Source organism: Citrus sinensis, chromosome 2 (assembly GCF_022201045.2).
Source record: "Citrus sinensis cultivar Valencia sweet orange chromosome 2, DVS_A1.0, whole genome shotgun sequence".
Lineage (NCBI taxonomy): Eukaryota > Viridiplantae > Streptophyta > Magnoliopsida > Sapindales > Rutaceae > Citrus > Citrus sinensis.
In genome coordinates this window covers 25,930,471-25,947,670 of record NC_068557.1, presented here as the reverse complement: position 1 = coordinate 25,947,670, position 17,200 = coordinate 25,930,471, and the positions used below count along the sequence as shown (strand labels likewise).

The 17,200-nt window shown below is 35.2% G+C and overlaps 2 protein-coding genes across 3 annotated transcripts; both read right to left on the bottom strand.

Annotated features, from left to right (window-relative positions):
• Positions 1-668: 668 nt before the first annotated feature.
• Positions 669-8,661, bottom strand: LOC102611728 (alpha-galactosidase 1-like). Of its 2 annotated transcripts, none has more exons than XM_006469019.3 (15): positions 3,435-3,663; positions 3,131-3,189; positions 2,983-3,039; positions 2,870-2,904; positions 2,674-2,777; positions 2,517-2,592; positions 2,364-2,422; positions 2,202-2,267; positions 2,019-2,102; positions 1,855-1,919; positions 1,676-1,758; positions 1,493-1,583; positions 1,347-1,396; positions 1,108-1,248; positions 669-1,006 (listed from the first exon to the last, which is right to left on the bottom strand). In XM_006469019.3, the coding sequence occupies exons 1-15, from the start codon at positions 3,623-3,625 to the stop codon at positions 914-916; spliced, it is 1,254 nt and encodes a 417-aa protein (XP_006469082.3). In that variant the 5' UTR covers positions 3,626-3,663; the 3' UTR covers positions 669-913. The 2 variants fall into 2 exon arrangements, with proteins under 2 accessions (XP_006469082.3, XP_006468677.2); XM_006468614.4 differs by lacking the exons at positions 669-1,006; positions 1,108-1,248; positions 1,347-1,396; ... (10 more) ...; positions 3,131-3,189; positions 3,435-3,663 and adding exons at positions 5,127-5,418; positions 5,523-5,663; positions 5,763-5,812; ... (10 more) ...; positions 7,759-7,817; positions 8,358-8,661.
• A 3,202-nt stretch (positions 8,662-11,863) lies between these two features.
• Positions 11,864-16,202, bottom strand: LOC102578009 (pyruvate kinase; the record flags this gene model as incomplete). Its single annotated transcript, NM_001288891.1, is given in 4 exon segments — positions 11,864-12,936; positions 13,264-13,725; positions 15,601-15,898; positions 16,181-16,202. Coding segments are annotated over 3 exon segments (1,533 nt in total). The 3' UTR covers positions 11,864-12,123.
• Positions 16,203-17,200: the final 998 nt, after the last annotated feature.

The window sequence follows — 17,200 nt, the reverse complement described above, 5'->3', positions numbered from 1 at the left end:
CCGAATATAAGGTTAATACTAAACTCACTCGTATCCATTTGCGGGTTTTAGTTTATAATACTAAACCCGCCCGCAACAGATAAAATTACCCGCAGCGGATAAGTTTTGACGGGCGGATTTGGACATATTTGTAGGTACAATTATCATCCCTATTTTTCGTGTGTGTTGTGTCGGTGACTTTGCTGTGCCCCCTAACAATTTTCTTTATTGATAGTTTTGATGGCAAATAGTCTGATCAAATAAATACATAATGTGGTGTGCTATGCTAGTAATCATCGCTATCACATTAATATATTACGTGTTTTGTTTTATTCTGAGTTTCAAAGAGCAAAACACGTAAATGATCTGTCCAAACAGTGTTTAAATTTTAATGTGACATCGTTGATTAAGTGTTTTGTGTGTGTGTGTGTGTAATTCATTTAATAGGTACTATTTACACTTTATTACTTTCATTTGGTAATAATTTCTAAAAAGTAAAACAATTGTTGAACATGGATATCAATCGTATTAAGGTTGTGGCAATTGATCAATCTGTGAGTCTGTGACTTTATAGTAAATTACTAAGGACTGCGAACAAAATTGTTTTATATATATTGGCCATGATAATAATTAACAAATATAGTCAAATTTGAGATCATGCACATTTTTGGATGTTGGAATTACAAATGTCATTTTAATTTACAGCCATCAGTTCAAACTTTCTTTTGGCTGAAGTATGTATGAAGAAAAAAAAAAAAAGAGAGGATAGAATGAAGCTTTGCTTCCTCCAAATCATCGTTAACAATTAATTTCGAGTACAAAGACAATTATTAAATTCCCAACACTAAGATAAAGACACTGTGACTAAATAAGAGATAACAATTACATCATAGAATGTTCCCCTAAGCAAACTCTTCGTAGTTCAAAAGACTTCTTAAGAAATAGGCTTCAAGATGTACATTTTGCACGCATGAGAACCCACCATAGCCGACAGGTTTCCTACAAATTGCTTTGTCAATGTCTTGTGCTGCATAAAACGCACACCCATTCACCAGTAAGTGATGCAGAAAAAATGCGAACAAATATTCTAAGGCTGTTGGTAGCTGATGAATCCTAAATTACACGTACCTCCCAGAGATCTCTAGCTTCAACAACACTGTTTGGAGGTATTCCAATGTCTTCCCATTTGGCGGTGACAGCATAACGCCAGGGGCCTCGGTTTACTAGGAGTAAAGCTATTCTGTAGCCGGACAGTGGCGCTGCCCATACCTGCGAAAGAGAAAGACAAACGTTAGACTTGTTCGATGATTCAGTCGAAGATCAGCACAACTTCAGTCTCAAGAAAAGTTGCTAACTAGCAATTTTACCTCTTGATCGCCTTCCCACCTAACCTTCTTTGCCTGAATGCCCAGTGGATCTGATACATACATTTATGAACAACATGAAATCAATATCTGGATAAGTCTAGCGATGCTAATCTAACTGTTTATAACGTATAATGTAATCTAATCACCTTGGTTTACCGCAATGACTTCTTTATTGCCAACGATCTCTAGTGTGTCATCTGTCATATTTCTAACGTCACAGCCAAGGAGAAGAGGAGCCTGAAAATGCAAAACCACTTGTTCATAAGCTGCAGATTCCCCACCAGAACATGTATGCTTTCATTCCGCCAAGTGAAAGAGAGTAATAGTACCTTGGAAATGGCCCATATACTAAAGTGTACAATATATTCATCTTTTGTCATCCCTCCATTTCCCACCTCTAGCATGTCAGGATCTGTTTACATAAAAGAAGAACCTTCATAAACAAGGCAGATTGTCTTGTAATCATTTCCGCATTGCAGAATGAATGTTCCAGTTATAAAATTCTAACCATTCCAACCACCGGGCCTTGCATATTTGGCAAAAGCTTCATTTTCGTCTGCTCTGGAGATCATGCTGCCAAGGAGCAAGCAAACAACTAGTCTATGCCACTACTAGGCCATTTTGATCAATGACTCAGACATTTTCTTTTCCCCAAAAAAAAAACAAAATTACCTGTCCCATGTATCCTCAATGTCACCAGTAGTTCTCCAGCTATTTCCTACCTTATCTCCCCATAAAGCAGGGTGCATGTCTCCCCTAACGTGAAGAAAGAAGAGTACATTAAGCCCCGAGAGGGGAAAAAGAAAAAAAAAATATTTGTTAAAGATTTCATCATCAATTACACAGATAAATTACCATTCACATAGAGAGTAGTAGATCGGGCGTCCGGTGTTCATTAAAGCTCTTGTCATTACAGGGTATCTACAAAAACGAGGTAATGTAACATTTTGTATCTACATACTGAAGTGAAGATGGAATATACAACAAGTATTTGTATTACGACTTTGATTTAGTTACCTGTCCATGGGCTTTGAGCCATCATTGTAACAATTATCATACTTCAAGTAATCAACACCCTGCACAAAAGGTGAATTATATGATCTCATCGGAGGCAGCTACTAAGATAATAGAATCCAAAACAAAAAAAAAAGGAAGACTAAAAATTCATACCCATGAGGCGAAGGTTTTAGCATCTTGGTCCTCATAACCAAGTGAACCAGGCATTTGTTTGCTACAAGTATAATACCTGCAAAATAGAAAGAAATGTTTCTATGAGCGTGCGAAATTATCAAATTCCAACAACTAATATAACTTTGTGACACATTACCCAGCACTTGAGTAAATCCCGAGTTTAAGCCCCTTGCCGTGAACATAGTCTGCCAGAGCTTTAATGCCAGATGGAAATGTAGTGTTTCTAGCTTGTAAATTGCCCTGGAATTAATGTGCCTTAAAGTATCACTTCTCTTTTTCCATATTTTTTGGTTATATATGCAAATAGAGATGAAAAATACATAGAAAGATACCTTCTCATCACGATCTTGTTCACCCCAACAATCATCTAAGAAATCAAGCTATTTTTAGACTTTTGTCCATGAAAAATACACAATAAGAAATGAAAAATACAATTGCAGCATACCAATGTTAACATAGATATATCCAAGCTTGGCTAGACCACTGGAAACTAGAGCATCAGCTGTTCAAAACCAGTTCCAAAAGATATAAAACTGCTCTGCCGCAATAGCTTTGGCAAAATTGAAGTAAAAAATAAGTATGAATAAACATACCGGCAGCTTTGATGATATCCTCATTGATATTTCCCCAGAAGTGATTCCAACTATTCCACCTATAGCAAAGGAACAGACCAACAATTTAAATTCAATCCAAAATAAACGTTGCAGAGTGGACAAACTAGTTATTTCATAAAAGACACTGAGGGAATCGAGTAGTCATGTTGAGTTGTGGAGAGACAGAAGATTATATATGAAATATACTCAGTGGTCATGCATACACATTACTACATTAGCAGAAACAAAAGATTACGAATATAATATTACAAAGAGCTACATGTGTATAAAAATAAGTACATACCCCATAGCAGGAGTTTCAGCAAGGCCATTTGCTAGCAGATTTCGCCTCAATGGCTGGTTGTTGTGATTAAGTTTGTCATCTGCCCCGGTCCCTAGAATTGTTGCTCGCGACGAGGCAACACCTGTCACCATTAATGATGATATTAACAAACATAATAATCTCACAAGCGTATGGTCAACTCTATTGCCCATGCTGTAGTGAATGAAAATTGTATGAGGATGAAAGGATTTACAAGTAGTGTAATGAATTTTGGAGGAGAAGTCTCAGTGGTATTTAAAATGATTTGAGACCCTTTTGGTATCCATAATATCAGGGATTTTTGGATGATATGTTGATTCCATAATAATTTCAAAACTTTATCAAAAATCTACTTTCAATTACATATTTACGGAAGAATCACTCCATCTTTTTAGGGATACTTCATCATCCATTCTAATATGATAGAATCTGACTTCATCATTAGGAAACTAGTTAAATTATATTTTTTTAAATAAAAAAATAATTTACAAATGCCATTGCAAAATAACATGTCCCCTTCACCCTTCATATTCTACAGGCCACCTAGCTGGCTTAAAAAGTGAAACCAATATTAAGATGTTTGATACAAAGAGTGGCCGAATACCAATGAGATTGTAGTTAGGATGTTTTGCAGTGAAGACCGAGTAGATAAGGCAATGAGTATTTGGGATCAGACAAAGGCAATGCGTATGTTCTCAGCATTGATCAATAGTCTGAGCCATGAGGACAAGATAGTGATGAATATTGATGAATCATGGAAACCTCACAAGTAGAGGATGATGAAGGTTGATTAATACCCTAGAAATGTCACTGTGTTTGCAACTAGTTAGTGGTTCGGATGAAAGAGCTATAATATATTACTGTTCACTGTTTACTACTGCTATAATATTGGAAATGTTTTCATTTTGATTTTACTTTAGGTGGCATGCGACTAAATCAAAGTTTCATGAGAAACAGTGTAAATTATTTGAGCAAATCTTATATATATATATATATAATCATTCTCAGGGTAGATACACTTTTAAACCGTGTGGTTTAAAAGAATTAGTTACTAAATAAATTATAAAATCGCATGGTTTTAAAGAGTTAAAAACTAACTCTCTTAAACCATGCGGTTTTAAAGTGTATCCGCATAAAAAATAAATAAGGACGTCCGCACTAGAAAAGGACTATATATATATATATATATATATAGAACGTTTTAAATATCAATTCACAATTATTACAAGCATGATGATATAATTACAAATTCTTATAGAAATTTAGCTGACGTGGCCTAGTTAAATTTATTGGTTGTATAAAATACAATTTGAATTATAATTATGAGTAATTTATTTTAAATCACTTTCAGTTAGGGTCTGAGTCGCCACTGCACTTTTAGCTGAGTGGTGAACCGCTTGCTCTGACAAATGTGAGAGTAGCGGTTCGAGTCTTTATTAACTCAAATTCTTCCTCAATTAAGTATAATTGAGTGAAGCTAATTTATAATTTTTTTTCTCTTATGAAATACGAGTGAAACAAACAATAATTTATAGTCCCATTTTATTTGTCTAATTATAAATATTAATAATTGTCTCTCCTAGTATAATAGTAAAAAAAAAAAAGTTAGGGCCCAAAGTCCGGGGAACTTACTGACCTCAGTGACCCCTGTTCATATTCCATAATGCGTAGCAATAGCAAAAAAAAGCTTTGCTTCCACCAAATTATTATTATTAAGAACTAATATCCAGTATAATGTCCCAAAGGTGATGATAAAATTCAAAACTCGCAAAATGACATGATGTTATAACTGATTACCATAGAAATATTAAATCAATTACATCATAATTGATCAATAGATCCTGTCTGCTGTGTGTTCAACTTGATTGAACTCTTAACCAATAGGCTTCAACACATACATCTTGCAAGAATGAGAATCCACGGTGGCAGTCACGTTCCCAACAAATTTTGTTCGCAATGTCTTGTGCTGCATGAAACATCAATGTTTCAGGAAGCAGTACAAAATGTATCTCAAGTGTCATGCAGTGGAAGAACCAAACAAATATCACAAGGCTTGTAAGTCAAAATTACCTCCCAGAGATCTCTAGCTTCGACAACGCTTTTTGCAGGGATTGCAAGGTCATCCCAGTTGGCTGTGATGGAATAACGTTGAGGGCCTCGGTTGACAAGTAGCAGAGCTACCCTGTAACCCGAGAGGGGCCCTGCCCAAATCTGTTAAAGACGAAACAGAAATTATGGTTTGCTCAATAACTCAAAGGAAAACACATCACATATACTACTGTGTCAAAGAAAAAGCATTTACAAGTTTACCTCCTGATCACCTTCTGACCTAACCTTCCTTGCTTGAATGCCAAGAGGATCTGTTATATATAACAACATGAAATCAGTATATAATAATAAGTATAGTGAATCAGACTTGTTACCCGAAATGGGTGAAAACCAGTATGCATGAATAGGCGAAATCAAATTACCTTGGTTAACATCAATGACCTCTCTATTGGCTACGATTTCCATAGTGTCTTTTGTCATATTTCTCACATCGCAACCAATTAGGAGAGGAGCCTGCATTAGTATACTCAATCATGAGCCAATAGAAGCCACCAAAATGAGCAATCATTCAAGTAAGTAATGAGTCCAAGAGAAAGATGATTTTCTACTATACCTTAGAAATGGCCCATATGCTGAAGTGTACAATATATTCATTTTTAGTCATACCACCATTTCCTACCTCTAGCATATCAGGGTCTGTTCCAGACATAACAAAACTCAGAATAAATATCTACACGAAAGGGAAGCAATTTTTGGCTGATGAAGACTATCAATATTTAACAGCTCTAACCATTCCAACCACCAGGCCTAGCAAGCTCAGCATAAATTTCATTCATGTCTGCTCTGGACATCATGCTGCCAAAGAAGAAACAAACAACTTACAAGGCTTCGATCAAAGTCTTAAAATTACTGTATTTAATTTGTGAACATATACATATACATATACATATGTGTGTGTGTGTGTGTATCAAATATTTTACCTATCCCAAGTATCGGCAATGTCATTAGTAGTTCTCCAGCTATTTCCTACTTTAAAACCCCATAAAGCAGGGTGCATGTCTCCCCTATATATCCAGTAAGTTGAATATGTTAAATCAATGAAAAAACTAGAAAGATTATTTAACTGCAGAGACAAAAATGTTAAACTAAGAGGCCAACGTCACAGACATAAGTTGTTACCATTCGCATAATGAGTAGAAAATGGGACGGCCAGCTTTCATTAAAGCTCTCGTCATCACAGGGAATCTACAAGAACAAGAAAATGGAATATATCATTGCTATATGCCTAAATATTGGAATGCTTAGCTAAAAACAGGAAGAACATGAAGTGATTTGATTATAGATAGCATTTCATTACCTGACAGTTGGCTTTGTGCCATCATTGTTGCAGTTATCATACTTCAAATAATCAATGCCCTGAACAGAAAATGAATTAATTAGCATTTTATAATATGGGACTTTATTCCAGAATCTCATCAATGAAAGCTGCTATGGTTCCATGCTGATGGGATAATAGAGTCTGAAACATAAAATTAAAAAGAATGCTAAATATGATACCCAGGAGGCAAAGGTCTTAGCATCTTTTTCCTCGTGACCAAGTGAACCAGGCATGGCTTTGGCACAAGTAAAATACCTGCAAAATAGATGGACATGCATCAATGTGCTTGGTTATTCTTACAATTATTTAATATAAGTTTGTGTTAAAGTGCATATATTAGAGTCATCTACCCTGCACTTGAGTATATTCCAAGCTTAAGCCCCTTGCCGTGAACATAATCTGCCAGTGCTTTAATGCCAGACGGAAATGTTAAGTTTTTAGGCACTAACTCGCCCTGAAATCAATGTTATCGTTATTTTTAAACTTTAGAGGACTTTTAAACAAAAACTTTACCAGAGAAAATAGATCAAATATCGAAACAAATCATACCTTGTCATTACGAGCTATTTCAGCCCAGCAATCATCTAAGAAATCAAGATGTTTCACACTTTGGTTAGCCGCATATGTAAAAAATGCCAGTACAGAAAGCATGCCATAAAAAGAGAAATAAAAATTATAAATTTCAACGTACCTATGTTAACATAGATATATCCAAGCTTGGATAAACCAGTGGAAATCAAAGCATCAGCTGCCAATTAAACCAAGAAAACAAAATCAAATACAATTATTTACTTAACTATGCTGTGACAACCCTGATGAATCTTCTTTAATAGGAAACTCAGCTTGAGGATCATGTTTCTTACTGTGGATAATACTTGCCTGTTTCTCTGATGATTTTCTCATCAATTTTGCAGTTAAAATGATTCCAACTATTCCACCTGCAGAAAAGGAAACCACCAGCTTTTTCAATTCCATTTTCGGCCTGTTATATCTAAAACAAATCTTTCATCCAGGGAATATATTAAAAGGTTTTATCAAAGTAAATTCAGAATAATGTACAGGGAACAAATTCATTTGTGGGTTCTTAAAATCATAGAACAAATGACAGAAGTTACTATATATTATTCAACTGGTCATTTAGTAATCATCAGTGATTCTTAGATAGCACACAAACAAAAAGTCAAATATTGTCAGATTTCTAATACAGATTAGACTGTTCACAGTAGTGAACAGTGAACACTAATATTGTACTGCCTAATTTTTAACAGCAGTAGTAATTTCACAATTAAAGGGTATTCACATATGCCATAAGAAGTTTTTAGAAACTCCAAAACATAAAACTTTCACTGTGATCTGATCATAAGCATTCTGTTCAGTGAGAGGCCGTCAAACCAACAGCCCAAAGAACTAACAGACACATCAAGCATTTGTAGAAAGCTAAGAAGAAAGTGACGTAACATAGCATACACATAACATACCCCATAGGAGGAGTCATGCCAAGGCCATTAGCAAGCAGATTTCTCCTGAGTTGCTCACCGTAGTTGTTGAACTTGCTGTTAATTCTTGTTGGTCTTGATGAGGCTGCACCGACATAACCCATCACCATTAATAATGACACTAACACACACCATATCAACTTCACAAGTGAATTTTCAATCCTTCTCTCCATCTCTTGGATTTTGTTCGAACAAGACAAACACGGATAAGAGCAGAGCGGAGCAGAGCACAGTAATATAGGAAGTCAAGAAGTCACAAAGAGCTATTTATAGAATTTTACGCGAGTGAAAGTTCCATTACCTGATTTTTTTTTTCTTTTATTTTTCCTTCTATTACCGAATTTGCCCATTAAGAATACCGAGGCGTCCGGGATTTTTGGAATAATTAATATTTATCAACCATGTCAGCAATATCTTTATCCAATCATTATTACTATTATTATTATTATTACACTCATTCATTACATTGATACCACTTGGGATCACTACTTTTTCCTTCTCTCCGATACGTGTAATGTAATATAGAGTAATGCTAAACATTTTAAATTTTTTATTTTAAAAAGTTATCTCAAATGATGTGTTATTTATTAATTGATTGGTGAAATAATATAATTAATTTACTTAGATCTTGTAAAGAATTATCAACCACTCAATTAATGACACATCATTTGAGATAATCTTTTAAAATAAAAAATTTGAGATGTGTAGCACTATTGATGTAATATATCCAAATCCTTCAACTTCTTATTCAATAGTAGTGTTACACTTTTCAAACTTTTTATTTTAAATAATATGATATTTATTAATTGATTGATGAAATAATATAATTAATTTACTTAAATTTTATAAAGAATTACTAATTATTCAATTAATGACAAGTCATTTGAGATAAAATTGGAGATGTCTATCATTATTTTTTATTTACTTTATCCATTAGTTGCTGTGCATAAGCGGCTGAACATTTTCTTCCACCTATGCCGTATTTGAAAACAGATAGGGGCTAATTGTATTTTATTTCAAGAGTGTTGATTTAATTTGGAAATTTGATTTTAAAAAAGGAAAATTATCCACCCTTACTAATAAACCCTTTTGAGAGTCCGGTAAAGGCAAGAACAAGAAAGAAAGTGAAGAAGAGGAGGATAGAGATAAGAACAGAAATGATAACAGTATTGCCCTCGTACTGTCATCTGTGTGTTTTCTGCAGCAATTAATATCCCTGCTGAAATTCTGGAGCATTTTCATGAGAGCCAATCAAGTAGAAATTCTCATGCTATAATAATTAATTAATAAATGTGAGATACGGCACACGCGTAGAGCTATCAAAATTTGATTCAAACATTGTATGAATAAATAAATATTGATCGGTAAATTTAACACAATTATTAAATTGATCGGGTTAAAATTGACACAATTTTTTTCAGTGTTGAGTCACAATTAAAATTTTTAACCCATTTTACCTGGTTAATAACATAAATATATTTTTTATTTTAAATTAATTTATAAATTTTTATTATTAAAATTTAAATATTGAACATGATTCTCTCTTTTTATTTCTTTTTTGGAGGATGAACATATACACATGATTCCATTTATAAAATTTTATATAGATTTAGAACTCTAATAGTATAAATGAGTAATATTTTGATAAATATGTGCGTGTATAAAATTGTATGCAAATATTTGATATAAATTTTATTAAATATATAGATATTAAACAAGTTATTAAATAGTTTATTTATTTTGTGTGTCGAGTTAGGTCTTAAGAATTTGATACGATTATTAAATGAGTCATATTTTAAGTTAAACTAAATTTCATACAACACAAAACTGACTAACACTAATTCAACCGTTTTACCAGCTTTACACACATGTTGCCAATGCAACCTTGCATCTGCATGCATGGCCCCACAAGTGTTTTCCAAAATAATTATTTTGTTTTCTCTTTGGCTACATATACAAGTGAAAATCTTACAGAAGACAGAGACTCGATATAGAGCAAAATATTGGAGCATAAAATAACACATAATTAATTTAAGCTGGTGACTGGTGAGGACACGTTGAAGAACTATCTAGAAATTAATGAGGAGATTGCTGCAAGCCTGCAACTGCAATCGCAAGAGTAATGGAAGTTGAGGTACGTCAACGAGTTCTGAAATTAAAGTGAAAAGTTTTTATTCTGAAAGCTGGTCCTCACATTGCCTCTGTCCACTTAATAGTTATATGTCCATGGATGGCCAAAACTTTTGAAGAATCAATAATTGTTAAAGGTTCGTTTAAAAAAAAAAAAATTATAATTGTTAAAGGTCAAAAAATAGGTCCAAATTAAAAGGGACCACCTCTGGCCACTACACAGCAACAATGAAACACAAACCCAAACTGCTCAAATTAAAATTGACATCTCCTGTTTTTATACCACTCATATTTTAATCTGAAAACGGAATTTTTTGAACTTTTATCACAAACCCATTTTTATGCTTTGTCTTTCAATCACATTACATATATGCATAGTTGGGAGATATGTACTAGAACGTAAGAGTTAAATACAACAAGAAAATGAATTAGGAATTGGATTATCATAAAATTATTCAGAAATTTGATATGCAAACAAGGGCCTTTCCTTCAGAAAAGAAGAAAGAAACAAAAGAAAAGGAAATAGGTTACTTAAGCATAATGGATTACATATGATTAAGGAGATCATTCATATACTTGATGATGGATATAATTTCCACAACCTAACCATGTGGACTCATCCTTAACTTCTCTCCATTGACCCGTAATTCGAAAATGGAAACAAACAAAAGCAAGTGATATTATAACAGGTTGGACAAGATAGAAAACATTTAAAGTCCATGCATACTGCGAAAATTATGAGAAAAGCTAGCGAAAGGTTATCAAAATCTATTTGAGGGACCGACACTTCCAAATGGATCAATCACATTTCCTTCGAAACAAAGAATACACAAACACTAGTTCAACTATAATTAAGAACTCTCCAGAACCCCTTTTTTTCAAAAGAAATTAATCTTCAATACAGGCTAGACTTCTGTACCCGTCCAAAATCTACATTGATTTTTTTTATTTTGAACGAGGCAAATTCTGACCCACATCTGCCAAGATGAGGAAGGTAGGGAGTGGAATTTTCTGGTACTTAATTCAGCTCAATTTCTCCCAATTTCTATTAGCCAGCCAGTCAAACTTCGTATTTACCTCTAGAAGCATTTATTTCAGTTGCAATCTATCACATATCTGTCTGGCTCTTCAGGTTTCTTATTTACTACACATCCTCAGATGTGAAATATAATGATGAGTTAAAGCTCTTTCTAGTTTAACTTAATTAGCCACTGGATATGAATACTTTTGATGTTCCGAGACATAATGACGCCATTTTTCTAGTTTAAGTCTTCAAAACTATATTCACAAGAATATAATGTCACACCAAGAATCAGGTTAAAAAAATAAAAGGAAAAAAGGAAAAAAAAAAAAACAGAGACACAAATCACTCACTCTGGTAGTTATTTAAAAACCAGCCATATAATAAAATGGCTGGCAGCATTAGCTAGTGAAAAACACAGGTGAAATCAAGAGTAGCCTTTAGCATGGCTCAGGATTTATGGGAAAATACCTTCTAAATCCAAAACTACTTTCAAGTCAAGATAGCATAAACAGTAGAGAGATTACCAAAGAAAATTAAAATTCACCTTGCCCCTACTCCCTCTAAAAGCCAATCAAGATTTCTGCATAGTCCACTTCATTTCACTATGCAGATCTTGATAACAGAAGCAACTCCAATGCGATGAAGTGCCACCACAGCATCACCGGGGCTGCACAATCCCTTCTCTATTGCCGACTTCAGAGCACCCTCCAGTATCACCTCTGTAGATTCAGCATCTGTGGCCTTAGCAGATCCTTCTGCCAGGATAGGAATCAAGCCCCTGTATATCAGACTATGCCTTGCTGGGGTTTCATCACTGCAGGTCCAATCAAATGAATCAGTCGTTAGGACTGGGACAACTACAGATAGGATTGGAACAGCTGGTCTATACTTGGCAACCAACTTGGCTGTAGTCCCACCACGTGTCAGAACAACAATTAGTTTAGCTCTAGCTTTGTTAGCTGTCCTAACAGCCGATGAAGCAAGGCTCTCCAATGGGCTCATAGGAAGAGGAGTTGATCTAATCATCTCCTTAAACACAGCCCTATAATCAAGGGAGGATTCAGCTTCGATGCAAATTCGTCGCATGATCTTAACAGCAATCTCCGGGTAGGCCCCAGCTGCACTCTCACCACTAAGCATTACACAATCAGTGCCGTCAAGAACAGCATTGGCAACATCAGTAGCTTCAGCACGAGTTGGCCGAGGAGACTTGATCATTGATTCAAGCATCTGAGTCGCGGTGACCACAGGCTTGCCCACAAGATTGCACTTGTATATCATCATCTTTTGTGCAAGGAAAATCTTCTCAACTGGAATCTCCATTCCAAGGTCACCTCGGGCAACCATAAATGAATCAGTTTCACGCAAAATATCATCGAAGTTGACAACTCCCTCCTGGTTCTCAACCTAAGGAAAATTACAAATTAAATAATCCTCAGGTTAACCAACAAACTAAAAGGGAAGAGAAATTACATGTTATAAGCACAAATAACTCTTCCTTAAGCCGAGGAAAAAGCAACCTTTTACTAGGTCAATTGTTCAAGATAGATTTGCACCTGAACCTTAAAATATATGTGGTTCTATCCATTCTTATAAAAGAAAAGTCCCAAATCCTCATAAAAGAAGTTCAAACTGATATCAACAATTAGTTACGTCAAACATGCCCAAAGCTATTTAACCTGAATTTATAAATACATTCACAAAATACAAAGGAAGCATAAGCAATCAACATACCTTAGACATTAACTGTATGTTTTTGGCATGAGGCCCAAGGACCTTACGTACATTGACAAGATCTGAACCCTTGCGCACAAATGAAAGAGCAATCATATCTATATTATTAGGAACACCCCATCGGAGGATATCCTCTTTATCCTTTTCAGTCAGTGTGGGCAGATCCACCACAACACCAGGAAGATTGACATTCTTTCTCTCGCCTAGCATTGCAGTGTTCTCACAACGGCACCTGACAGTTCCAGATTTTGGATCACAAGACAAGACAGTCAGGGTTATGGTGCCATCTGCACACAAGATGGTATTTCCAGGCTTCACATCCACAGGCAGCTTCTTGTAGCTCATGGTGATCATTTCTTCATTTCCCTTGAAGTCATAATCAGTAGATACAGTAATTTCCTGACCTTCTTTAAGTTGTATGGGTTTTCCATCCTTAAGGAAACCAGTTCGAATCTCGGGTCCCTGCAACAAAAGAGAAATATGAATTCACTCCACAATCATAAATGATAACTCTAGTTAGTTAAAAGAGCTACATCATGTACAAGTTTTTCATACACATTTACAGAAATAGTACATCCAAAAGAAAACAAGTAAAAGTCTCCAGAACTTCTTGTTGCATTATTTATTAAAAAATGTACCATGCAGGGTCAGTCAATGATATTTTCACAAACCCAAAGAATTGGAGCATAAAAAGAACCTTTGTTCCTGGTGGACAACCCAAAAACCCAACCTATAGCTACTGTTGAAAGGGAAGTGTGCTCCCCAGGCAGGGGAGCTCACTCTGCTTCCTTTCAGTACAATCAGCTTATCTAAGCTGTCCAATTCCAATTGAGGATGTTAATTAAAAACTGGAATGGCCTTCCATTGTGCCTCCAAGAGCCCCCAACATATCTGTATTGAATCCATTCAAGGTTGGTAAAACACTTGGAACATATTTCCAATTTCTCATATTACAAAAGCAAGATGTTTGCTAATCAGTATCTATGGTGCTTCCTACAGCGACCTCGCAGCTTCCAAGTCCTCAGTGTCAACTTCAGGACATATATTCTACCAGGGCAAAAGTGCCTGTGTGCTAAGGTTACTGGAAATAAACAATTTCCGAACAGAGTATTATGTAGCAGAAAACTTTGACTACTTTTTTCCCGCTAGAGAGGCGTTATAAAACCAGCTATTCAGATAAAAAAAACATCAACTGCTGTAAAAAAAACATCAACTGCTGTAGGAGAAAACCTGACTGACTTTTTTTTTTTTTTAATATCTCAAACAAGAAATTTAATAGTTTTCATAATCTTGAGAGCTGACGAAAAACTCTCCTAGAAGCCAATTATATGAAAGTGGGAAAAAAAAAGTTCACATATCTTTAAACCTCATGAGATGTCTCATCTCAATGTACCACTTAAGCCATACAATCTACAGCAAGCAAAAGGAATATCCATGTAAGGTGCCAATGCAGGTCCAGAAGCATATAGGGTCATTTTCAATTAATCACCAAATTCATTTATTTTGACGAACTGTTTACTGAAATTGTTCCATGTCTGCATTAAAATATAAACATCTACAAAGCTAGATCCTTGCATATATATGCTTCATGTTATCATGTGTAGATTGACTCTAGGATGTCTGTATTACTTCATATGAATGCTACGGGAACATAATTTTTTGTTTTCTATTTTCTTTTCATTGGCTTTATGATCAGAAAATTCGCGGATAAATCTCCATAGAATTCATCATTTCACTTCTTCACAAAACACGTAGCAAGCACTGCACTGTGATGTAAACTGTGAAGTGTGATGTACCAATAAGGTCACTGTCAACATGTGTTGGAGATAGAAAAGGTCAACTGAAACCCCAAATGTTTCTTGATAAAAATGCATTAATGATGCATATGAATATTTCAGTGACATAAGAAATAGGAAAATCCCAAAGCTCAGCTCTGAGGTCTAGATCCTAGTATCGTCCAAAGAGCATAAAAGTTTCCAGAAACCAATATGCTCCGAAAAAATGCTAAAAGAAAGCAAAAGAGAAAAAAAAAATACTAAGCGAAACTACTTCCCAAAGTTTGATATAAAACCATCCCAATTTAAACTTCAAATCTCTATGTCACCCCAAAACTCTGATTTATGTTTCATAACAAATGGGCAACTCATTACTCATCAGCTAAAAGCCTAAACCAAACAACCCCACAATGTGACAATACATATGAGAAATGACACTGCAATGACTAAGATTATTCCATTTAAAAGTATTTGCATCAAATTCATTCTTTGGTTAACAACATAGCTTAGCAAATGAATGCAAAAAACACAAGGGGGTGTGATGAAAACCGAAAAGAGAGACCTTGGTATCGAGCATGACAGCACAGAGGATCTGGGTGTTGTGCATGGCAGCTCTGAGATTGTTCAAAGTCTCCTGCTGATACTCGTGCGTACCATGAGAGAAATTGAAACGAGCAACATTCATTCCAGCCCTCAGAAGCTTCTCAAGCATCGGCACAGAACGGGAAGCAGGACCTAAAGTACACACAATCTTCGTCTTCGGCAACCGCTTATCATTTGGCACATCTCTCAAGAGTCCCTCTATATCTATGTTCGCCATAGCTTACCTTATCAAGTCTAGTTCACAATAACGAATATATCTGCATATCACGAATGAAAAAAATAAATAAATAAAGCCATCCTCTGAAAAAATCCATCATATTTTCATATTTATAATTCAAAATTTTCTTATACCAGATCCAATCAACAAGAATAAAGAAGGGAAACTTACATAATATTGATGTCTAATTTAATGGAAAAAAAAAAGTAAATGAGAGCAGAGAGAGAGAGAGAGAGAGAGAATAATATAAAAGGAACCAAACACGACTGAAACCGGGAAGTGTGAAAACTAAAACCAGATCCGTCGTCCTCGAGCTGCTTACCAGTCAGTTACCCCAACAGAACAGCTGTTCGCTGGCACACCTTTGCTTCTCCACGGCGCTAAATACCAGAGTGTCTAATTCTGATTTTTACTTGTAATTATTCGTTTCTGCCTTTTATTTATTTATTTATTTATTAGTAAATCACTAAATTGTATAAACTCAGACAAGAGTGAGAGGCGTACCTGACTGGTTACTAGTGACCTATTGCCACTAGCCTGCTACTATTAAAAGGAAAAGTGTGGAGTGGCGTTAAACAATGGGCGACTTTGAGTACGTGGGTCATGATGGACGCGTGGCTGCTCGCGTTAGCTGCAAGATTTTTAACGTTGCCGCTCGCGGTCAGTCTAGTCTAGTCGGTCACGGAGGGGGAATATTATTCCTTTATACATTCTAGAATGTCGTTAATTATGACCACATTTGTTATGTACGTAGAAGGCTGCTTTCTTTTATGATGTCTCCGTGAGCTCGTGACTTCATGGTAAAAACCCACATGGGAGGCGTGGTTTTTTGGTAATTACAATATAATCTAATTTACATTACGAAGACCACAGATTTGAATTCATTTCGCTTGTGGGGGCCATGAGAAAAGTCCCTGTCTGTGTGCGCAACCATCTTTTTCAAAGATTTGTCTTTTTCCTTTTCCTTTATTTTTTAAAATAATTTTTTCGATTTCTTTCAAGTAAAAATATTGAAAATTGTTGCCATCGCCCATAGACCATTGCATATATTTTTTAGAGTTTCCATTTCATCATCAATCATCCATCTTAATTTTAAAAGAAAAAAAATTTCTTTGTTGAACAATTCCAAGTTTCAGCACCCCAAGTACGCTCTGCACTACTATTGGATAATATGATGACTTTAAAAAATCTTGTATACTATGATGCCCTTGAGAAGTCTTGTTGATGGTGACAGAACAGAAGGTTCTCCTTTCGGAATTCCATCTCATTTTGCCAACGACTTCTGAATATTTTTAGAACCAGGAGCTGGTGTGTCACTTCCAGTTGTCTTGGCCCAAAAACG